This window comes from Antennarius striatus, chromosome 12, assembly GCF_040054535.1.
Source record: "Antennarius striatus isolate MH-2024 chromosome 12, ASM4005453v1, whole genome shotgun sequence".
Taxonomy (NCBI): Eukaryota; Metazoa; Chordata; class Actinopteri; order Lophiiformes; family Antennariidae; genus Antennarius; species Antennarius striatus.
In genome coordinates this window covers 14,273,112-14,296,303 of record NC_090787.1, presented here as the reverse complement: position 1 = coordinate 14,296,303, position 23,192 = coordinate 14,273,112, and the positions used below count along the sequence as shown (strand labels likewise).

At 42.0% G+C, this 23,192-nt stretch overlaps 3 protein-coding genes across 4 annotated transcripts; all 3 read right to left on the bottom strand.

Moving 5' to 3' along the window:
- Positions 1-193: 193 nt before the first annotated feature.
- On the bottom strand, positions 194-9,406 carry ino80da (INO80 complex subunit Da). Of its 2 annotated transcripts, none has more exons than XM_068328410.1 (10): positions 9,176-9,406; positions 7,490-7,736; positions 6,578-7,389; positions 6,341-6,437; positions 6,033-6,257; positions 5,589-5,722; positions 5,148-5,281; positions 4,781-5,004; positions 4,226-4,380; positions 194-4,132 (listed from the first exon to the last, which is right to left on the bottom strand). In XM_068328410.1, exons 2-10 carry the CDS (start codon positions 7,705-7,707, stop codon positions 3,102-3,104), a joined length of 3,030 nt encoding a protein of 1,009 aa, XP_068184511.1. In that variant the 5' UTR covers positions 7,708-7,736; positions 9,176-9,406; the 3' UTR covers positions 194-3,101. The 2 variants fall into 2 exon arrangements, with proteins under 2 accessions (XP_068184511.1, XP_068184512.1); XM_068328411.1 differs by having other exon boundaries at positions 5,589-5,698.
- A 485-nt stretch (positions 9,407-9,891) lies between these two features.
- Positions 9,892-16,316, bottom strand: LOC137604803 (NADH-ubiquinone oxidoreductase 75 kDa subunit, mitochondrial-like). The gene is made up of 19 exons (XM_068328889.1): positions 16,035-16,316; positions 15,048-15,118; positions 14,682-14,776; positions 14,493-14,600; positions 14,336-14,412; positions 14,114-14,195; positions 13,867-13,997; positions 13,594-13,779; positions 13,354-13,488; positions 13,142-13,256; positions 12,885-13,030; positions 12,662-12,790; positions 12,461-12,590; positions 12,088-12,248; positions 11,829-11,983; positions 11,378-11,553; positions 11,142-11,276; positions 10,945-11,017; positions 9,892-10,374 (listed from the first exon to the last, which is right to left on the bottom strand). The coding sequence occupies exons 2-19, from the start codon at positions 15,115-15,117 to the stop codon at positions 10,283-10,285; spliced, it is 2,196 nt and encodes a 731-aa protein (XP_068184990.1). The 5' UTR covers position 15,118; positions 16,035-16,316; the 3' UTR covers positions 9,892-10,282.
- A 1,599-nt stretch (positions 16,317-17,915) lies between these two features.
- On the bottom strand, positions 17,916-20,954 carry cmklr2 (chemerin chemokine-like receptor 2). The gene is made up of 3 exons (XM_068329320.1): positions 20,758-20,954; positions 19,822-19,943; positions 17,916-19,709 (listed from the first exon to the last, which is right to left on the bottom strand). Exon 3 carries the CDS (start codon positions 19,705-19,707, stop codon positions 18,628-18,630), a length of 1,080 nt encoding a protein of 359 aa, XP_068185421.1. The 5' UTR covers positions 19,708-19,709; positions 19,822-19,943; positions 20,758-20,954; the 3' UTR covers positions 17,916-18,627.
- Between the last annotated feature and the right edge of the window lie 2,238 nt (positions 20,955-23,192).

Below are 23,192 nucleotides of genomic sequence, written 5' to 3'. Positions count from 1 at the left end.
CAATCAGTTGGAAATTTGCTTGTCTGCACCATGTGTCCTGTGATTTAGAACAATCAACATGAACCCACACCTTTTGAAAATGTTTTTGATTGTTAGTTGCTTTATGACAGGCTTCATTTAGATCCATCCGTGTCCATTTTCTTGTACACGACACAACTGGAATGGAAAGTACTCCCAAGTGACCATTGAGAACTGCAATACCTCACAGCAAGATTTATTTATACATCCAAAAACAAATGATCAAATTTCTCACACTATATACAGATATTACATACAGCATTTGTACACATCTTACATAATTTGTACACAAGAAAAATATACATAAAAATGTAAACCTTTGTATACAAAAAATACCTTAGACAAATTAAACAAGGACCAATAACAAAAGGTGACTAGATTAGCTCATCCTATCTTTAAAAACAGTAATACAGTACATTCAATGAGTATAGGAATTTGTCAGCCATTTCTGAATTCAAGCAGTTAAATGTGCCTATGAGCCCTGTTCATTTTGTTCTGTGATTATTTTTTATTTTTCTGGGAAAGCGGTGAGGAGTAAATTGGTGCGGTGACTAATCACATGCTAGGGGAACCGAGCAGTAATGCCTTGCAGTTTCATCCAACCTGAATTTTTTTTCCTTTTCTTTGTGAACTTTGCACCACTGCCTTAACTGAGGAGCCCAGTTTGTCTCTGGTAGAGCTACAGGTTTACACTTGGTGTTTTCTTTTTCTTTGGAAGTGAGAGACAGAATGGGGTCTTCTCACAGCTGGAACTGGGGGGGGGGTTCTGGTGGAGGCTCAGAGCTGGTAATGATGGGAGGTGTTCGTTTAATGAGCGTCCAAAGAAACAAAAAACTAAAAATAAAGGCATGACAGACACGGGACATGTGAACCACCACCGGCCGCATCCACTCCTGTGCAAATACATGTCGAAAAACAACTTACTGTATATCAATCAATGCATATATTCCTATGTTTCATACTGCCTACAATCAAGCCAGTGACCATAACCTACTACTGTTATAATACTTTCACACTAAAGGATGCTGTCCCATGCAATCTCAGGCTTCTTCCTGGAGTTTAATGGTTATCAAAAGTCTTCATTAGGGTATTAAAAACAACACAGCGTACACTGATCCCTCCAACTTCAAATAGAACTCAAAACCATTTTGATAGCCATTAAAAGAAGACTCTACAAGACAGTGTTCCACTGAATACATTGCAAGTGACAACTTCAATCCATCACTACTGAATAATTCACCGACAAACCCCAAGATAGAGACTGCTATATACCTAGTACTCAATAATGTCTGACAATCTGTCATATGTCTAATATAAAAGCTATCAATAGCCATGGTTGTACTGCCACAGGAGCTTCTACCAGACTGGAGGAGCGCCCTGTTTTTTTTTAATTCAAATCAAATCCCAGGTTTGCATCATGTAGCTGAAATCCCTTTACAACTGATTTTATGAAGTAAAGCACGATTTGCCTCAGACATGGGTTTTCTTTAATATAGGCTGTGTTCATCCTGCAGCTCAAAGTGGAACAATTGTTTGACCTTAAACTGCGACCTTCATCTCACCTCAGCAACAGAAGTATCCATCCGTATGCTGGCTTCATTTTCAGAATGAATGACCTGCTTGCTGTGGTGACGATCTGTCTGGTTTTCAAGCTCAGAGTAAGAATGCCAAATAATTGATTTACTCAATTCAATTTGCAAACTCATGTCTATTTGCAGCTAATGTGATCATTCCATGTTTGACTTTGTACGACATTGCTGACAAAACAGTGACGCAAAGGAGCTGCGGATAAAATACTACACAACTGACCCCAGTGGCCACACTATCTCAGCAGGAAGGAAATATGCTCCTGACAAAGATTCTGTGTGATTTGTTCAGTTCTTACGTTAAAACCACCCAAAAATGAGCAAAAAAAGAGATCTGAATTGAACTACTTTTGTATGCATTTTGAACACAGCCATATTATATTAGGAGACCTAAAAATGAATTTATGAGACACAAGTGTCAAACGTGACCATTTTTATGTGGACCAAAGAGCACCTTGAAGAGTAGACACTTAAAAGTCCCTGGATTATGCCATCGTTAGCTCATCATTATAAGTGAAACTCATTTAATGGCCTTCAAAATCCACTCAGTATGAGCCAAGAGAAAAAGTTAGGCTGACCTGATCACTGGTCTGTACGGGTTCTGGTTCTGAGTGAAGCTGCTGTAAAATAAAGAACTTTACAACAGTTAGAGACCAACATTTATTCCTGATCAAGCCTGGATTCAGCAGGTGAAGCTACATGTAATAAGACCAATAACATACCTAACAATGTTCAAGTTATGTTAATGTGTTTATTGCTTTAAGAAACTATATTTACCTTCAAGTGTCTACAAGGCCTCTCAGAGTCCCACAACCAAAAGAAGAGATTTTGACGTCTGAGCAAACCGATAAATGAGCACATATACAGTATACACAATATAAAAACAGCTGTTTAAAAGTATTTTGGACAATTTATGACATCTGAATAAAATTCTATATCATGAACAGTTAAATAGCTTGAAACAAAATGGATCACAAATATCACAACCTGTACTCTTCTTTTTAGAGGGTGAGCGAAGCAGTGTATGATATGAAACGGGTGGAAATAATAAAAATGCAATGGCCATCTGAGCAAGGCAGAGTCCAGTCGATCCTTTAAAAAATTGCCTTTAGCTGGCAAAGCAGATAAAACAACCACTGATTGAGGCTTCCGACCCAGTGAAGCCTGAGCACTGCGACGCACGATCTCCGCCAAGGTCCTCCAGTCAAATTTCACCCGTTTATTTCAGCACAAAATCTGACTGTTGTGCCCGCTAACAAACCCACAAGGCATCAAACGGGTGGACTCGCACCGACTTGAGATACCAGAGACTGTCGTGAAAACTGAAAATAATGAAGATCTGAGGTTGTGCAAATTCATTATCAAATAGTGCACTATTACCACATTGCACATGTGTAGCAGATGAAGAGGTGTGGTCAATCGAGAAAAAAAAGAAAAGAATCGCCAGTCAACTGGATTTTAACTATTTGCGAGTCCACGGACCATCAGGCAATGCTCTCATTTACTTTGTTTGAAGGGTGGTGTGATGCTGTTGGCACTTGCAGCGGTGGCACCAACTATAGAAAAGCCAGCGGGGGGTGCTGTGGAACTGTGGCTGGGCTGCACGTCTTTTGGGATGCCGCTGTGGGAGGCCAACTGATGGCCGAAGGCCGCACTGAACTGAGGGAGCTGCTGCTTGGGCTGCGTGGAGGTCAGAAGATCGTGTGAGGAGGAAGAAACGGAGGGCGAAGGGGCAGGGGGGGTGGTTAAACCTGTCAAGCCACTCTGAGGCATCGCTGAGAGTGCAGCCATGGGCTGCAGTGTCACAGAGAGGGTGGTGGCCGGGGGGGTGGACAGAGAGGTGGATATGAGATGACTTTCTGAACCTATGAGATTGCTGAATTGCGTGGGGTCGCTGAGGGGGAGTGGAAGATTGTTCCATGAAGAACGTGGGGGTCCGGGTACCCCGCTCAAAGGGACTTCCAGCAGTAGAGGTGCATCTGTCTGGAAGGAGCTGGTGTGGGGGGAGGATATGTGGTCGCTGTAGGGGGAGGGAACATGCTCACTGCCGTAGTGGCTGCCTTGGGGAGACGACGTGGGTGCATCAGACTTCGCCAAAACGTGGGAAGTGTGTGTTCTTGAGAACGTTCGCTCGGTTACGGAGCTCTGAGTGAGGAGCGGAGTGTTGGTGGGGGGTACTGTAGAAGAAGATGACGTCAGGTTGGAGGTGGGTGCCGGGGGCTGGTTAGCTGGCTGAGATGGAGGTGAGGGGGGAAAGTGACCGTCTGTGGATTGCAAGAGATTGTCCTCCAGCTCGAGGCTGGTGAAGTTCTCTGTGGGGATGCGACTGTTGAGGAGGTCCCCCATACCCCCCGGCTGGACCCCGCTGGGGAACACAGTCATACCTCGGTGGTCCACTCCTTCAGAGGGGGCCAGGTCCCCCATGGAGCTCAAGCACACCAAAGAATCTGGGTAGGACCCCATGGCCTGCAGAGCACGCACAAGCTCCTCTGCCTCCTCTGTGGTGGGCAGTAACTCCCCATTCTTACCTGCACAGACACACAAACAGTCATCACAACGTCACACCAAGGAGGAATTGGTCGGCGTCAAACAAGCGCCGCACTAAAAAGGGCTGTAAGAACCTTCAAATAAGTCAAAGTCCTGTAGGTCATCGGGAAGTCTCGGTAGCACATCAGAAAAATCCTCCTGGTTTAGCTCAAGGTCATTTGGAATGTCTGCAATTTCATTGGTGATGTCATCAGGAAGCTCCTCTGCACTCAGGTCTGGAGTTGAAGGGCTGGACATAAGGTGACATTAAAACGCTTCGAGTCAACACAAGACGTTGTATTCAGTGAAGAACATGTGTGACAAGCGATTACAGTATTTTCTGCACTATAAGGCGCACCCAAAAGCCTTTCATTTTCTCAAAAAGTGACAGTGCGCTTTATAATCCAGTGCGCCTTATATATGAAAACTGTTTTTAGAATATGCCATTCATTGAAGGTGTGCCTTATAATCAGATACACCTTACAATCAGATGCGCCTTATATATGGAAAACGTTTTAGAATAGGCCATTCATTGAAGGTGCGCCTTATAGTCCAGTGCGCCTTATAGTGCAGAAAATTCTGTACTCTCCCTGAAATAGAAGCTGCTGCACACTGAATGTTTAACAACAGGGTAGAAACGTGCAGCAGACCTGATGCTGGCCTGTGAGGGCATTGCTAGGCTCGTAGAGGGCATTCCCAGGTTTCCCTGCGGCAACGCAGGAGGTATGGGTTTCTGAGGCCTCCACGGCCCTCTCCTCCTCTTCTTCTTGTGTTTTTTGGTGAGTGCCGGCGGTTTGGTCTTTTTACGTGGCTTTCGCTGTTGCTGCTGCTGGTGCTGCATTCTTCGGTTTCCGTCCCCTCGCAGGAAGTTATCCTTTGTGGAATGCAGGAAAGAGCATTGACACGTCATAACGTTTGTCCGTAAGACATTGAGGAAGGCAGTCAGAGTCCATTAAACAATCAGTGAAGGAAAGGCTTGACAATTTTGTGAACTTTCCTTTGAACCACTGAACTCACCATTTTTTTGGCATGCTCTTCACAAAGTGGTGTCTGGTGCGTGATGTCGAACACAGGGATGGAACACTGCTGACCATCTGCAAATTTGGCTGTGCAACTAGCAAAGAGCTGTTGGGAACGATTCAACAGAATGTCTACAGAGTACAGTGAAGGAAATAACAAAATAGAACAAGTTGATGGTAATTATATTATAAAAAAGGGCTCATGCTAATCCTTGAAAGTTGAATCTGAAGTAATGGCCGGGTTTGGAAGCATTTCATCCAAGAAACTACTTCAGTTCTGAATGATGTGGAGTAGAGATGTTTAAACTGTAATGAGGTCTCTAAAAAGTTTAGGTCACTTTAATGTCATTAAGGTCACGTGTTAACTTTTGACACAACGATTAACCTATGACCTTAACCGCCGTCAGCTGGCCCATCAGTGAAATGGTGGAAAGGATACGCTGAAAGCAGTGCTGGGTGAAGGGCAGAGCCCTGTTGCTGCAGGAGAGGCCCTTTGTGCTGCCTGTGCAGGTCCCCACATCCGAGTTCTGCTGCCTAGCTGGAGCCGTACTGTAGAGACAGTCAGACTCTAGACTGAGCAAATATTGTGAGCATATCAAATTAGTAGATGCAAATTAAAAAATTTGAAGACCCACAAGTAAGCCCTAAAGCAGATAACCCATGACTAGACTGACAAAAAAAAATTAAAACATTTTTTTATGAAACTTAATGTATTCCGAAAACCAAAATAGACTTATTTTGTAATTTGCAAGTAGGTGATGGAACATTTGTGTTACAACTGCTGACACCTCATGGACCAATCGAGAGCTTGATCCAACTGTTTTCACATTAATCATTCTGAGAGGTAAACAAAACCGACTTCAAATAACACTTATGAGAATACCTTAATGAACTCTGAGAGACCCCGTGTAACTCCTGGATCAGCTGCCCAGCACAGTTGGGGTTACTGTTTGCGGCGTGCAGCAAGGCTTTGCGGAAGGCATAGCGATATCTCTTCTGGCGGATACTCGCCCTCTCCTGCCTGCACATGTGATTATATTTTTCTCGGAGGTACGAGCAGAGTCTAAGTAGACGTGTTCTCCTTGAGGAACCGTAGTCATCTTCCAACCTGTTTAGAAAAAAATTTATAACCATGAGGAAAAGCACTAGGGGAGGTTTATACTCATTATAATAGATTACAACTATATTTACCCATTCTGAGGTCTCCATGAGCTCTGCAAAGGAATAAAGGTCTCAGCCTCCTCCTCTTCATCACCATCATCAGCACTGTCTTCAGACCAGTCCAATCCTGGAAGAGAAGTTGTTAGAGCAGCCCATCTGTCTCAGCAGGCTCATTTCTCTATTGCTACACTATATCTGAGGCATCTTCCACAGATCTTAAATATTGATCATGGATTTATGAGAAACACAGAGTTCAAAATGAAGCACCTAGGTGAGGAAAGAGGTCTCCGTGCTCTCGGTGTCTCTTGGCACAGACCTGCACCAGATGTTGCAGCCTGGCCAAGCAGCTGGTAGAGGGTGAGAAGGCAGCAGGACGCATGAGAAGCACATGCCGCTGATTGTTACTGCTACTATCCTTGCAACTGACCGGCAAGTGAGAGGCAGTGAAAGGCATTTTCCTGCTGAGTGATGGCCCAGAGGGTTGCACAGGACTGGGTACTGCATTAGCGGGCATCCCTGGAGGCAAAAAGTTGACCGTCTGAGGTGGAGGTGGATTGCATAATAAACCCTGCTGCTGTCCGGGGAAGATAAAAGGTGTCACGCTCGAATTCTGGGGTGGCTGAAGAGGGCCTGACTGCTGTCTTGGGAGGTGTGTGTGGAGCGGTGATGAGGGATGAACGTGGTGGACAGGGGAGGGACTAAAGTGCTCTGGAGGTGTCTGAAAGAGGTCAGTGTCATGGCAGAGTTTCTGGTTGAGAACAAGGCGACTCTGGAGTTTCTTCTTGATGGCGCTGCCCTTCCGAGGAGTGCCCACCTCCTCTACATCCGTGTCATCCTCATAAAAGGCAAAAGGGTCTAGGAGTTCCCCATCAGGGAGGGGTAACAAGCGTGTACATGGGGGAGACGGCGGTAGTTCGTCAAGACCATTGGAAGATTTCAGAGCTAGAGAGGGCACAGTAATGTTGAGAGCCACTGATTCTAGGTGAGCCCGTGAGCGCATTTCCTCCACGGTATCGTGTTTTTTCTTCCGTTCCTTCTTGGGGATAAAGCCGAGAACCTGCAGGTGACTGTTACAGTATCTGCAAAAACAAGAAAACTTGGCATACTAAGCATATCTGTAACCCTTAATATGTTCTATACAACAATGAAATAAACCAAAGAACCAACAAATATCCATACCTGCGGTCCTCGGACTTGGGGATGGGGTTAGTGCACCGCTGGCTGTTGTATTTGGCCACATATTCACACTGCTTGAAGGGCGCCGTCTTATCCTCCAGGACGTGCCGGATACAGAAAGCATAGCCATTTAGTCTGCGCTGCTTGCAGAGCTTTGGACTGTATGAGCACAACGGCTTATTGTCCACCTCTGAGAAGTGTATGTGTTTGCCTTCATACATCACGTGACTCTTGTTGTTGACAACATCAGCTGATGGAATAAAGTTGAGGAAAGCCCAAGAATTATATTACTAACAGATCGTAATGAAAGTGACCACACACACACACACACACACACACACACAAATGCAGGTTTAAGAGAAAAGTAAATAGTCACTGCTACAACAGGTGAACGTATGGTGGGATCAATAAATAAATGTACTAAAATTTCATGCAATTGAAATTTTTTGAGATAAAATACGCCTTTGGCTGGCAATGAATGTTCTGCTAACATATTTCATCGAAACAAATGATAATGGAGAAAAGTTACGTCAATTCTTTTTTTTTTTTGGTAACATTTAATTACGAGATATTGGGACGTAAAAGCAACATATTGCATGACATCGGTATGAATGATTAATAACAAGGTAAATTATTCTCTCTCGGTTGAACGCGTAATACCGCTTTTTCACTGGTGGGCTCCGTGAAAAACATGTATTCACGTTGATGATAGAAATATATAATTTAACACAGTAATAATTTAACATCAGCGGCTCGAACTTCGATAACTTAGGAGCTTACCGCTAGCTTCCAACTTTAACTGGTTTTTCCAAGTTGGATTTGAAAGCATTACGTTTCTATGATCAAAACTACATTTAGAATACAAGAAAAAAATGTTTTTGATTTCAGTTTACACATTTTTGTCCTGACATTAGCAATATTAATTAAATATAGAAAGTAAGCGGTAACACCAGCGTAACTACGATCCAAGTCCTGGGAACTAGCTTAGCTTAACAGCATTAGCTGAGCAAATTTAAAATAATTTTATACGTATATGTGCGTAACATACACAGTTGTCTAATCCTAGAGTTAGTAAACAAGTTACAATAGTATCCATCCTCAGGTATAACATATAAATTAAAAAATGACCAGAATGTGTAACGAAATTTTTTGGTAGTTAGCTAACAAGCTATAAAAGCTAAAAACACAAATTAGTAGGCGGTAGCCAACCAGGAAACGGAAACATCAGCAAATGGCAACACTATAAAGGTCTACTTTGGGTATAGTTTTATTTCGAAAATAAACACCCGATTGTAATAAATAAGTAAGTGTATTACCCTAAAATATGATGTTTTAATGTTTATAAACATACTGCATTTATCTCCAAAGACAAAGGGTTTTACGTACGAGGCTTAAGGCCTGTCTCCGAAGGCCTGTTTTAATCGATGGTAATTATAGACACTATCGTTACATAACGGGAAAATCAAGAGCTATAAGATTTGCATTTTAGATAATGGAATGTTCTACAGTAACACGTATAGCCAAACTGTAATTTAAAATATCTGAAGTCATACAGTACACAAATCATTGACGAGAGGCCTCTTAGCTTCGATCACACATCGGTATCCGGTTGAGTGCCTCCGCGGTGGAAGCTCGTGCTACACTGTACGCTCAGAAATCGAGATCGAGGCTTCAATAGATTGCGCTTACCTTGAATTGGTTTGGGCTGTGTGAGGTATTCACTCCAGATAGACGGCCGAAATGTCTATTAGAATCAGCTAGGCTACCCGGGCATCGAAATTCGCGTTAGGATGGTAACAGCGATCTTCACCGAGTTCGGTTTTTCTTGGAATATAGTTGCATAAAAATATACGCTATCCAGAGCAAATTACAAGCAGTAGGTAGGCTGCCGGGGATATTTGTTGGATCCACAGCAGACTCCTCACAGCACCACTACAGGCACTGCGGGGACATGACAACAATCCGCTCAACAACAACAACCTCTCCTACCATATTGGAAATTCAACTTTGTTAAAAGAACTAGTGTTTTAGTATCGTGCAAATATATTTGTCAAAGGAATGATTTTGTGTGAGGCACCGTGACATTTACATCTCATATTTAGACCAAGTGATTTAGAGTATATTGACTGAGATGTATAGACAAGTTGGTGTTAAATCCACCTGGACCACGGCTATCGTCTTCCACATGAACGAGTTAAGAACCCTGGTGCCACACTGTTGTGAGCTGCTCACTGATGGAGGACCACGTGTCCGCAGATACAGCAGCTCAGGACCGTGAAAGTTCTCATCCATTCTCATCTATCGCATCACAACAGAACATTATAAATAGATGGGACCAGCACATATGATGTTTTGAATATTAGTTAATCTTCACAAACCTAAATAGGATATTCGGGAAAAAAATAAGGTTTCATGCAGAACACTGCTTTATTATTTACAACACACATGGCTACACTGATAGTATATACTCTTTACGAAAATATAAATATTATTGGTGTTGACAATTTTACAGGAAGACTGGAAACTGGATGTAAATCTGAAGGATTTTGATGGTCTTGGAAAAAACTTAGGGGTGAAGATAAACTTAATGTTACATATTTTCTATGCAAGTTGCACATACATTTTCAGCAGGACAATAAAGGAGGTTAGTACCATAATATGTACTATAATAGCAGGATATACTTAAGTTTTGAAAAAAATACAAATAAGCTTCTGTGATTGTGCAAATGGCAGAGTTGTGCATATATGAACGGTATGCGTGTCTTTTCCAGTGACAGTGTGGTCATTCACTTTGATCTAACATATGGATGGCTCGTCCACAGCTTGTGCTCCCTCTGTGACAGCTTTGACACATTTGGCCATTGTCTGGGATGCTCTACTTATCGGATCTGTGGGGAAAGATTAGAAACCAGAATTAAAGTCAGCACTTCCAAACTACTGCCAGGATTACAAATCAACATAAACTGTCTGACTAGAAAATCAGAATGTAATGCTGATGCTATGGATTCCAAAATAAGAGCATTAATAATAAATTCAAGACACTAATTTTAAAACCCTATGCAGTAGGTGGAATGATGGCACAAAAGTTAAGCATTACTGAAGTTTTTTTGATTTAAAAAAAATTTTAAAGTACTGGATATAAAGCAAACACTCAAGAGGAGTGTTTGTGAGGGAAAAAACATAATATGATATGTGAGGTGAACACAGGACACCTTGAATGATTACTTTATGATAATGTAGAACATTTTCTTTGGGATTTTATTTTTATTTAGAAAGAAAAAGGCAACTTGTAACAGTCAAAATAGGCAAAAAGGGTGCAGCTTTAATTCCTAGACTTTTAACACATTGCATCCGTGTTTGGATTTTTTATTTATTTCTCCAAAATTAAATTAACATTAATTTCCTTAAACAACAAATTCAGTCATATTTCCTGGGGATTTAGATTTTTTTTAACTTACCTGTCATATAGAAGTCCTTTACAGTAAGCTGTGGAGGCACCAAGGGGCCAGTAAAGACAGCTGGATCCCCTGTCTGACAGAAATAAACCAGATCCCCATCAACAAGGAGAACATGATGAAGCGAACTATAATACATTTTTTATTTTGTACCTATCTGTAGTCGTCTAAACACAAGCAGGATGAATACAACATCTCACCTCAGACAATTCATTAGCTTGCTTAAAGAAGTTGGCGTCCTCGATGTTGTCGTATCGCACCAGATTCGGGGAAACCTCTGCCAGTCTATCACGCACTTCATCAAGGGTGTCATATGGCAGAGTCACTCCAGCAAGCTTTTAAAAGGCCAAAAACAATACCCCACATCTGGTCATATTTCATATTAGTAACTCGGCTAATTCTAGTTAAATACAACATGATTATCTTTGTTGTTCACCTCTGATATGGCTCTGATGATCCTCCAGTCCTCCCTTGCCAAACCCGGAGCTGTCACTGCCACTCTGGTTTGCTGGGCACGGCCTTCAGTGTTGACGTAGGTGCTACATTTCTCAGTATATGCAGCTCCAGGAAGTATGATGTCAGCCATTGGCGCACCAACATCACCATGGTGACCTGGACAGGTACGATACCGTTCATTGAAAGTGATGAAGAAAGCCTCTGAACATTCCTCGACCCAGAAATTGAAAGACATTCCTTCATTTCATAATGTAACAATACTGATACATGATCCACCCTGCACATGCGTTGGGTGTATCTAACCATTTACACAGGTTCTTCCTTTGCCACTCATCTGCACGTGCAATAATTTTGTCAGGAATTAGACAGCCTCAAACAGATGACACATATACATCTAAGAATTTCTGCTTCTGTGCCATGAAACAACTGACCTTGATAAATTATTAAACTGTCCTTTGGGAGATCCGAGCGAGTAATGCAGTCAGAATCTGCTCCAAGAAGGAAGAGCAGTTTGGGTGGATTCCTTCTGATAGCCTCAACTCCTGGTTTGTACCCCAGATCAAGTGCAGCCACCTGACTGGCAACCCTGTTAGACATGTGACAGCACACATTTTTTAAAGCAAAAATTAATCTTTGAAAAAGTAATTTCACTACGGGGACAAAAAAGTATGTTTCTTTACAAACTATTACCTGTGAAGGACATTAAGAACTTTCCAGGTTCCCTCCACTCCACTGCTGATGCGAGCTTTCTGAGCAATGGTTGACACAGCAGCCATTATTGCAGCCCCATCCTCTCTCTGCAGGCAACTACTTCCAACCACAACAACAGGATGCTTTGCTTTAGTCAAGACCTGCAAGAGGACATAAAAACCCCCCACAAAATTAGGAGAACATACTCAAGTTGGGGTCATGGTTTTATGGTGTTTTGAGTGGTTCCCTGTACAAATTGTAAAGCTATCAGAGGAAAATTGTCATGTGTGAATTTGAGGTAAACAAATAAAATATGATTGCTCGAAGTTGATTGTGACATTAAGCACATTACCAAGAGTATGCAGAAATTTACCTGAGAAAACGAGTGAGTTCCCACTGCAATTTCTTTAAGAACCTCAGCAGAATCTCCTAGATGGTCATACGTGTAGCTCAGGTCCACTTCCTGTCCCACAAGAGCCACTTGCAACTCATTGTGCAGCCAGCTGCATTATACACCAATATAATGTTAAGGAACACTATCAGTGTTTAGCATAACTCCTTCATTTGTAATTACCTTTTTCTGATCCGTGCATTAAACAGAGGAGCCTCATAGCGTGGGTTTGTGCCAACCAGAAGCAGCAGGTCAGCTTCTTCAATACCAGCGATGCTAGTGTTCAGGAGATAGTTTGAACGAAGGTCAGAGCTGGGAAAAAAAAGAAATAACAAAAGTGTGAACTTAACAGCACAGTGCAACTGGCCTTGTCACTTCTTCTGTTCAACACTCCCTGTGGTCATACCCAGCTCCAGTCATTGGGAACCCCTCCTCAGTACACAAGTTGTCACTATTAAATCGATTCAGCAAGTCCTTCAGAGAAATGAGAGCCTCTGCATCCACCAAGCCTCCAACAACGGCTGCAACATCTTTCCCATTAACTCCCTGTAACTGTGAAATAAAACAGATGCTATGCATAGAGCTAAGGCCGACCTATGGTAAAATGAAACTACAAGTAGCACTTGTTCATACATATTAATAATTTTATCGTAAATTACTTACTGCTCCAGCAACATGGGTCAGAACATCTTCCCAAGATGTGGGAACCAGTTGCCCATATTCATTTTTTACCATAGGTTGAGTAAGCCTCTGCCTTTTTAGCCCATCATAAGCAAACCTGTCAGGAAGGAAGCAAGGAGGATTTCACGGGTAACGCAAACATCATACACCTATCTATGGCTATCTCTTTAAAGTAAACTTAGCTTTCAAATAACCTTGTTTTGTCTGAAATCCATTCCTCATTAATATCCTCATTAAGACGAGGCAGGATTCTCATCACCTCACCCCCACGAGTGCTCACCACAATGTTACTACCCACGGCATCCAGAACATCAATGGATTCAGTCTTCCTGCAGGACACAGAAAAGCATACATAAAAGCATTTAATGTGACCATTTTATGTGACCTTTCACACATTAAATATTATTGAACATGTAGAACAGCAGCCTAAAAACCTTGTCTCCCATGGACGAGCAGTGAATGCATATGGCTTAGAGGTCAGGGCTCCTACTGGACATATATCAATCACATTCCCAGACAGCTCTGACATAAACATCTTTTCCACATAGGTGCCGATCTGCAAATCATTGCCTCTTCCAGTGGTACCCAGGTCCTCCACACCTGCTATCTCACTGGCAAAGCTGTAAGTACATAATTAAATAAATAAATAAAACATATTTGCACAGTGGGAAACGAGAGCAGCTCAAATTGCTCTGTGCAACACTCACCGAACACAACGAGTGCACTGAATACATCGAGTCATAATGGTTTTGATGAGAGGGCCAATGTTCTTGTCTTCCACAGCTCTTTTCCCCTCTGTGAAGCGGCTCCTGTCGCTGCCAAACTGCATTGACTGGTCCTTCAAACCAAATAGTCTTTAGATTTATTAGTCAGGTTTAAATGAGAAACAAGAACCATGTTTGTCATGTACACACAATACACTTTACATGGTTGTAATGCTTTGCAACTCTTTACCTGCAGATCACATTCTCCCCCCTGATCACAAATTGGACAATCCAATGGATGGTTAGCAAGCAGGAACTCCATTACACCCTCTCTGTCAAGAAAAGTAAAATGAGGGTAATCAACATTAAGAATGGAGGTATGACTATTACAGAAAAATATTAACACAAGAATACAAACATGTGACATTTTCAGACAACCACAAAATGTGTTGACTCGTGAGTTTAGTCCTACCTGGCCTTTCTTGTTTTGTCAGAATTGGTTAAAATGTTCCAACCCTTCATCACTGGCATAGCACAAGCTGCCACTGGCTGCAAGATGAATGAAAATGATAAAGTCAGCTGTGCTAAAGCCAAAACAGACACAAAACAAACATGTGTTAACACTTTACCTTAGGAACTTTCTCAATTTCCACGAGACACATACGACAGTTCCCAGCAACTGACAAGCGCTCATGGTAGCAGAAGCGAGGAATCTGTACTCCTACCCTCTCGCATGCCTGTGACAAAATTGAATCAGTGTTGCGTATGATACTGTGACTCAGCCCCCGTGTCGCTGCACGCAGTCAGTCGGTCATTACCTGCAACACAGTGGTTCCTGGCTCTACCATGACAGACTTCCCATCCACAAACACCTCAAGGAGGTTAACAGCGGCTGCTGTCGCTGTGGTGCGAGCTTCAAGCACAGATAATAATCAATGTAAATCCAATTTTCACATTTTCTTTGCACCACATTTTAATTTAGGAAACATACATAACATTAATAATTGGTGTTACTTTACAGTGGATGCTATTTCACAGCAAAAAAGAATATAATGCACTGAGTAATTGGAGATACAAGCCAGCAATTGTCTAGTGCAACTTGTAGTAAAGTGATATAAAAAGTGTTGTTCTGCACGCTAACAACAAACACAGTGGATGTTGAGGAATTGGCTACATGGTGTTACCATAGTTTGTTGCAGCTCCTCTGGCAATAGCTGGAAGGAGACCCCAGCTCGCAGCAGGCAAACGGAACATGCTGAAGGACAGACAGAAGGACATCAAGTGGATGTCTAATTTTGGACTTTTGCACGTGTTGATCAGGCTAATAATATAATTTGATGAGGGGTTCCAAATCGGAGAATGTAAAACCTTAATGCAGCCACCGAAACAAAATCACATGTTATCAGAAGCCAGTTAGAAGCACAACAAGGCAGTAGGTCAGGGTAACCTGGAAGTAGCACCTGACTAGTGCGTAGACTAGTGCATATAGAGAAGGCCAGTGTGAGTAAGACCATAGATCAAGCATATGTAGATCAAAGCACTAACTTTGATCTATGGTCTTACTCACACTGGTCTTCTCCCTCATCTTTCTATCTTATCTCCTTTCCATCCCCTTTGCTGCCTGCGTCATGTGCTTTTTGTTCCGTCTTTCTATCTGCAGGTTGCGAAGATATTTGGTGGACATACGAACGGACGGACGAACACACGAACACTGACAGTTACAATACATCACCGCTTTGAAGCAGTCTCGTAAAATTATGTAAAATCTTCACTATTCACGGTAATTTAATATGCATTAAATTCTAAGTCGTTTTAAATCAACCCGTGTATCGTTGGCACTTTGGCGAAAGCGCAATATCAAACAAACTGTAGCCAAACTAACCGAATAATATGACGAGGAAACGTTAGCAAACGGCTAATGGTACATTAGCTTTGTAACCTCACCACACTGTCATGTTATTCTGACGCAGCTACTGTTGACAACCTAACTCAACACCTGCACCCTTGAACGTAGCTTAGCATGCTACAAACAAGCTAACACAACACAGCCAACCAACTCATTAAACATGAAGAAGCTGTTTCTAATGTTCGTTACACTTTCTTACTCGGATAATAAATTGTCATTCTACTGGATTAAATTTTCTGAACTGCATTTTGACCACTTCACTTACCTTGTCAGTGTTTGTCCTCATGAGATTTCCGACGACGTAGGGCTGCGCACCGTCTCTTGAAAGCGTTGCGTCACGACTTAAGTAACACTTAATCCCGATTTATGCAAACATGTTGCGATTCAGTAGCAGCCCAAACAATGATGTATTATAAACGGTCCCCCTTGCAGACAATTAACTCATCTAATCTAGTCCGTGGCAGGTTGTGATGATGTGCTAGAACGGCAGCAAGCCGCTCGGTTGTCCAGTAACTTGCAGTCGCAGCAGGGGCGCAGCTCTACACACAGCTGCACCGGGGCACGGGCCCCCACTGCTCACAGTGTTGTTCTTGAATGCCCGCCGTGTGTGAAACGCTCCACACGCTGCACTGCATCAGCTGCTACTGCCACGCAGTGGCTGCTGCTAATACTGGGACAGCTACCAGTAAATGTGAAGGAGTCATTCATGTTTCTGTGGTTGCTTTAATTTTTTTAAATTTTATATACTGTTGTGATCCCTGAAGGGAAATTAAGAACGCACACTCTAATATGTTAATCATCAATCAATCACGCGCATGCATATTACAGGTAGTGTGTACAGGCCACTGTTATACACACAAACACACACAAGGGGGCCTGTAAGCATGCATTGGGAGGTAGAGTGGTGGGCAGTCCCTTTGTGGAGCGGCTTGTAAGGGGGACGGCGACTTGCTCAAGGGTGCCTCAGCAGTGCTCCGGGGATGAGCTGACACCTCCCACTGTCAGCTCACACTCCGGGTGTTTTTGGGCTGGAGCGGGAATTGAACCGCTGATCTTGGAACATTGGACGACCCGCTCAACCGCCCACTCTACCACTGAGCCACTGCTGCCCCTGCTGCTGTATAGAGAACTAAGATTGTCCTTAGGTCATTTTGACACAACAGTTAAAACCACGGTCACAAAGGCAGTCACACTCTAGGAAAAACACACACACACACACACACACATACGCACACACACACCAAGAGGACAGGCTGCATCTGGTCTCTGGGATGGATGGAGGGCTGATTTTTTTTTAATGGCACTAAAATCCTTTGTCACTTTTTTTATGGATGCAGCGATTTGATAACAACCTGCAAGATGTGTGACAAACAAACTGGTCATAAGAGAGTCCAGGGATCAAGGAGTGGAGCTGAGTCTAAAGTAACAATGGACGAGCAGTACTTCTATATTATTTATTTTGTTTATTGTCATATATGTTGTGGAAAAACACAAAAATGCATGGTAAAATGTCATGCTTAAGAATGTGAGACATCGGATGATGACAACCCTAAAGATAGATATAGCAGAGATATTCAAATGCTCTAAAAACATTTATTTTAGTTTGTGTGGTGAACATGTTATCGGTTATACGGAGTAAATGCCATAGCCTGCATTTGTAAATAAAACAAGATTCAACTTAAGCAGCAATGAATAAACACCATTTCGGTATGAAACTGCTTCGGATTTGTGGCTTTGCTTTGATAAAGAGGATTACAATTTATTGTATATTTTTTTGCAATTATTATCTCAGTCTATCCACCGCCAAGTATAGGAGCTTGTTAAAACTAGAGTATGACTTAGTAATTGCACACACACCCTGCTGCAATTGGACCAGCAATGATCCTGAGCCACACAATGGTAACTAATAGTGATGTAATTCCTAAAAGTTGGTTACCATAACAAAACAACAGGAAATGACTGAATTTGACTGTCAGGAAATTAAAATGTAATCACATCTGGGTTTACATCAGACTTGATCCAGGCCGGGCTGAATCCACTCGGGAGTTTAGACTATATACAGAAAACAAAGGCAATTTCTCTTTTGAAGTAAGGTCAAAGAATACTCTACATAAACGCTATTTGAACTAAGGACAGTAGCCACAGGTATTCATAGGAAGGGATTTATTAAGATATATGTTATTTTGAATATATTAGAATAAATATTAAAATATTTCTTTAACTACTATAAAAATCTCAATATACTCACACAAGAAAGCATTCAATATAAAACGATATAAAAAAATATTAGACGACAAATACAAATATGGAATATATCTCTCTGAACCAGTAGTTCATAGTTGTGCTTCCAATGACAGCAATCAGTAAATACATACATATATTATAGCAGCTAGTTATAAATGACTAAATAATCTGGCAATACTTCTATTCATCTATAAAACTACAAAAGGTAGTAAGATATGTCCTTATAAAAGACATTCAGTTTACATCACATAAGACAAGTTTCAATCAGCAGAACATCACAATTTAATACAGATTGTTTACCAAGACTAAAAGACAAACAATAACTGATTCTGAAAATGTTTTGTATTGCTTTCTGAATCAGCTTTTTTCACCTTATTATTTTATTTTGCCTCCTTCTCTGGGTTGCACAAATGAAACTTAAATGGAAAGACACTTCAAGTGCAAGTTAAACACCGCTCTGCTCAGCCTTTCCACTGAGAGTAATTGCACTGTGCAAATGAAGCAAAATAGGAAAATCTTAACACTACAGCTGGAGGGAGCAGCTATGGTAATCCCCTGCATTTAGCTAAGTCTTACTTTCAGGCTCTTAAAGGAGAGCGACTGCAGAGCTGCAGTCAAAGAGTTGATGACTCAACAGGCTCATCCGGGACATTTTCCTGGTGAACTCCTGGCACAGACTCTACTTCAGTGGCAGACAGTGAGTGGCTGAGTTCTCTCAGTGAACTCTTGGTGAAGTTAAAGCACGCACGCTTCAGAATACGACGCATCTTTTTGCCTACAAGCATGTAAAGCAGAGGGTTAATGCAGCTGTTAAAGAAGCCTAAGCTGTTGGCCAGAGGAAAGCCAGCTCTCAGTATGTTGTGTAGGGGTGATGAGGAATATAGGGATAGTTCCATTAAGCTAAAAGCATGAAAAGGTGCCCAGCATAAAAAGAAGGCCAGAATTACTGCAGAAACAGTTTTGGTGAAGCTTGATAAACGAACAGAGCCCCCTGATTGCTTCAATTTGACAATCAGAAGAATGCCTGTCACACATATAGCAGTAAAAGGCAAAAGGAATCCCACAGTGGTGCGAATTGCCACTATTGTAATGTGTCTCATGGCCATTGTGTGTCCATCGTGCGCATCAAAGTTGTTAAAGCAAACAATCTTGTCGTGTAAGCGCATAGTGTCACGAAAAATGAGTGCAGGACAGCTCATGGCGGCAGCTACCAACCATACACAACCGCATACTAGCCACGCTCTCGCTACAGTTCGATATCTGCGAGACCAGTTGAGGTGAACCAGAGACACGTATCTGTCTATGCTGAGCACTGTGAGAAAGAGAACACTGGCATACATGTTCATCACTAAAACAAAGGAGTTAAGCTTACACATGACCACACCAAAGTCCCAGTGGAAATCACGAAGGATATAATCAATGTACAAAGGCAAAAAAAGCACAAATACAAAGTCTGCGATGGCAAGATTAAGCAACCAGGTTCTGTTTACAGTCTTCTTACTTTTAAATGCCGTCACCCAAATCACAATCCCATTTCCGATCAGACCAAGCACAAAGCAAATAACATAGATCACCACTGAAATAATGTGCATAGCTTCCTGCTGCCCGTGTTTGTCCTTAAGTTCCCCAAAGTTTTCATAATCCAGGTAGTATTCATAGGTGTAATTTCCATATTCCTCGCTGAGGTCCTCCATTGCTGCAAAAATTGCAAGATATCAGTGAAATTGATATGAACTATTCCTTTAAAATGATCCATAGACACAAAGTCACAGTGAAAAACATACACTGTCATTAGCGACTGTCCTCACCTTACGCTCTATTCGGTTGCTCTGGACTGTCCTCCTAAAAGAATCCGGTTGTTTGTGTTGTCCCTCTTTCCAACCAACCAGTTCCTGAGTTGAAGTGAAGGCTGGGTGTGTCTGGACTAGCCCTGGGACATAAAGGCAACATGCATCTGGATCAACAACGATGACAGAAGGATGTCCCACAGATGAAGCAGACAGAGCCTTTGTTTTGGAAGCATGAATCATTTTGGGGGGTTTTTTTCTGCTGGTGAACACGGATACACTGGAACATACCGTACTGTTACACGACGTCCATCTTTTCCAAGGTGCCAAGCAGCTAGATTTGTAAACTTTCAAGTCACCGGTATTTGTGTCATCATGGAGACCAGACTGCTGATACCTATGTTTTACTGCATAATGCAAATATATTCTTATGTGGCTGATTTTTTTTTTAAAAAACAACAACATTTGAGCAAACAATAAACATGACTTTCAAATATAAGTCATGGAGATAAATAAAATGGATCATTAAAAAGTGTTGAAAAGAACTAGGACTGCTTGGACATCGTGAAAGCAAAATACTTTCAAAGTTACAGCGGATTAAAATTTCTACAAAGAAAATAGAAACTTTTTAAAAAATATATCTCGCTGTACAATAATAGGATTAAAAATATTTTCCTTTATCTTAAAGAGAAAAGGTACAGATCACATTATCATGAATAATCAGATAAAGTGGCCGATGTACTGAAAGCTGAATTAGTGCAACAGACAAAAATGTAGAATTAACGACTACGTAATGACACAAGTCTCAGAAAAGAACACTATGCAGAGACATTGTTAACACAACAACCAAAAAGCTTGTTGAAAGCCAGACTGGGTGCCACACACACACACACACACACACACACACACACTGTTCGCTCCCTGACGACACAAGCCTGCTGTTCGTTCATCACTTACCTCAAAAACGAAGCGTTCTCTTTTAATCGCGCTGCAAACGCCGGCAGTTCCCGGATAAATGTGATCCTCCTAAACCCAAAAGTGTTTTCTGCAGCATGTGCCGTCTTTCCGTGGGACCATCCAACGGACTGCGCGCAGAAGAACTGAAAGTGTTGTGGGCGCGTCCGGCTGACGAATCCCACCCGGGACCGCAGCGCGCAGGGAAGTGACTCGTCAACATGAAGAATGCTCCCATTCAGTGGGTCTGCGGCTGCTTTTCATATCAGAGAGCTAAACCCGCAGCCCAAACACTGAATAAACGGAAAAGTTGGAATGATGCAAATATTTGACATTTTCTTCAATCCTTAAATCCACAAATAGTTGCTGCCAGTGCGTTGGGCCAATAGAAGTTATTTTTGGGTGGTGCATTCTTCCCTTTTACTTCTGCTTTTCTTTACAACTCATGGAACTCAGTGATTATTACTCATTAAAAGAGAACTAAATCATGGTAAGACTGAAACTGTTTCTTACTGATGTGAAACTGTTTGGTAACTTAGGACAACCAGGGGCGCTGCTATACCCATTTAAATGGGGCTCATTCTTCAACTTTGATTTGCTCTGGCCTGGTGTCTTAATGTCAGAGTGACAGTAATAAGATGCTGAACAAGTTTAACATTTCATCTATTTGTGGTAAAATATGGTACAAATGTTATATTAGATATTACTAGTTTATAAAAAAAAAGTTGCCCACAATCTGTAATTGTCTTATTTATCATTCATGCATTCCACTAAGAGCATGTCTGTGGTCGATTAAAAATGTTTAAAGTAGCTGCAAGACAAGTTATTTCTCAAACATGAATAAATGATGATAAACATTAGTGCTACGCTGTAAACCAGGATCACTGCCTTACAATTTTTAAGCACAGCAGTTTTAACAGCTCTTCATGCATATGCTGCATGTTACCACGGTTATATAAGTATTTAAGCCTATGCACTGCTTAAAAGCTATAGATAGATTATGAGGTTTCCAATCAGGTGACAGATTTAACAGTAATTTGAAACAAGCTCATAACTGTTATCAAAAATCTTTTTTTGTTAAACCTGCAAATAAACCACAAAGAAGGTGAGCAGTGAAATCACTGTGACAACTGTGCGAAAGATTTTTTTAATGATGCACAAAAAGAAAAACAGTTGGATTACCTTGTTTTGTCACGATTTGCTGTTTGCTCTGTTGCTCTGCTGCGCTGGGGTGTGGCAGGAGGAGAGGCTGAACTTTTGGGCGGCGTCTCGTCTCCACACCTGTCCCTCATGTCAACACCTGGACTTGGACTTCTTAAGCCAGGTTCTCCTTTGGTTTGGTGCCTGATTGTTTTGTACTGACATTCTTGTGTCTAGTTTTAGTGGTATTCTTGTTGTGAGTCTTGTTGTGTTTCCTTGATTTTTGATTTGCCTGAATAAAATATGGAGGAAAACTTCTCTGCCGGTGTCCTGCGTTTGTGTCCTGATCCTGTTCCTGATACTGACAGTAAAATCTGGCACAGAACCAAAAGGGAACCAGTAGACCCTGGTTTTCTTCGGGCATTGATTGCTCGGACTGTAAGCATAATGCAGGATCCGGACTCGGCGTTCAACCGGATACGGCTGTGGAAGCCTACCACGGTGGCTTCCAAGCCTGTTCCAGCACCAGTCCCAGAGCCTGTTCCAGTACTGGTTTCCACGCCTGTTTCAGCGCCGGCTTCCAAGCCTGTTCCTGAGTCCGAGCCCAAGCCTGTTCTTGAATCCGAGCCCCAACCTGTTCCTGAGTCCTAGTCCCAGTTTGTTCCAAAGTCCAGGCCTCAGCCTGTTCCTGTCTCCGCACCCTGGCCCCAGCCTGCATCCTGTCCCCCCAAATTTTAATAAAAAAAATTTTCAGTTGAGATATGTAATTCTCCATTTTTATAGTGAGGCAAGGCGAATGTAAAACAAATGAATGGCTGCCCCTGACTTGCTGACTATGGATAGTAGATTTCTGTTACTTCTTCTGCGGTCAAGGACCCCAGGGAGAATTCCTGGGGTCATCAGCACCCCCTACCATGAGGCAGGAGAACTGTGTACCTCACTTAGTGCCTCTTCAGAGCTGTTTTAGAATCGCTTGACTCAAGAAAGACTTTACACACATACAGTTGTTGACAAAAAACATTACATTATATACATTAGCTAAACCATGGAAATTTTGTTAATATGGCAATCGTGTTTGAACATTTTAACAGCGACATATAGAGGGATAGCATTATGGTCTCACTGCTCTGCTACAGCACAGCTAGCCGAGTCATTGCGCAATCCATGGTGAGGCTCGGCTGGCTGCTGCCTCACCGCAAGTATCTTCTCAATATTTCAGCGGTAAATGTGAAAATAATCTATAATTGGTGACGTTAAATGGAAAATAACTTTATAATACACATCACTGGATAAATATA

What these genes read in the sequence shown, in the direction of transcription:
- cmklr2 (XM_068329320.1), bottom strand. Translation starts at nt 19,707, where the DNA reads ATGGAGGACCTCAGCGAGGAATATGGAAATTACACCTATGAATACTAC.
- LOC137604803 (XM_068328889.1), bottom strand. Translation starts at nt 15,117, where the DNA reads ATGTTCCGTTTGCCTGCTGCGAGCTGGGGTCTCCTTCCAGCTATTGCC. An exon ending in AGGAGCTGCAACAAACTATG is followed by an intron (nt 14,777 to 15,047) that starts GTAACACCATGT and finishes CTGTGCTTGAAG; the next exon opens with CTCGCACCACAGCGACAGCA. An exon ending in TGACCCATGTTGCTGGAGCA is followed by an intron (nt 13,031 to 13,141) that starts GTAAGTAATTTA and finishes TTTATTTCACAG; the next exon opens with TTACAGGGAGTTAATGGGAA.
- ino80da (XM_068328410.1), bottom strand. Translation starts at nt 7,707, where the DNA reads ATGTATGAAGGCAAACACATACACTTCTCAGAGGTGGACAATAAGCCG. An exon ending in CCCAAGTCCGAGGACCGCAG is followed by an intron (nt 7,390 to 7,489) that starts GTATGGATATTT and finishes TTGTTTTTGCAG; the next exon opens with ATACTGTAACAGTCACCTGC. An exon ending in AAGAGCATGCCAAAAAAATG is followed by an intron (nt 5,005 to 5,147) that starts GTGAGTTCAGTG and finishes CATTCCACAAAG; the next exon opens with GATAACTTCCTGCGAGGGGA.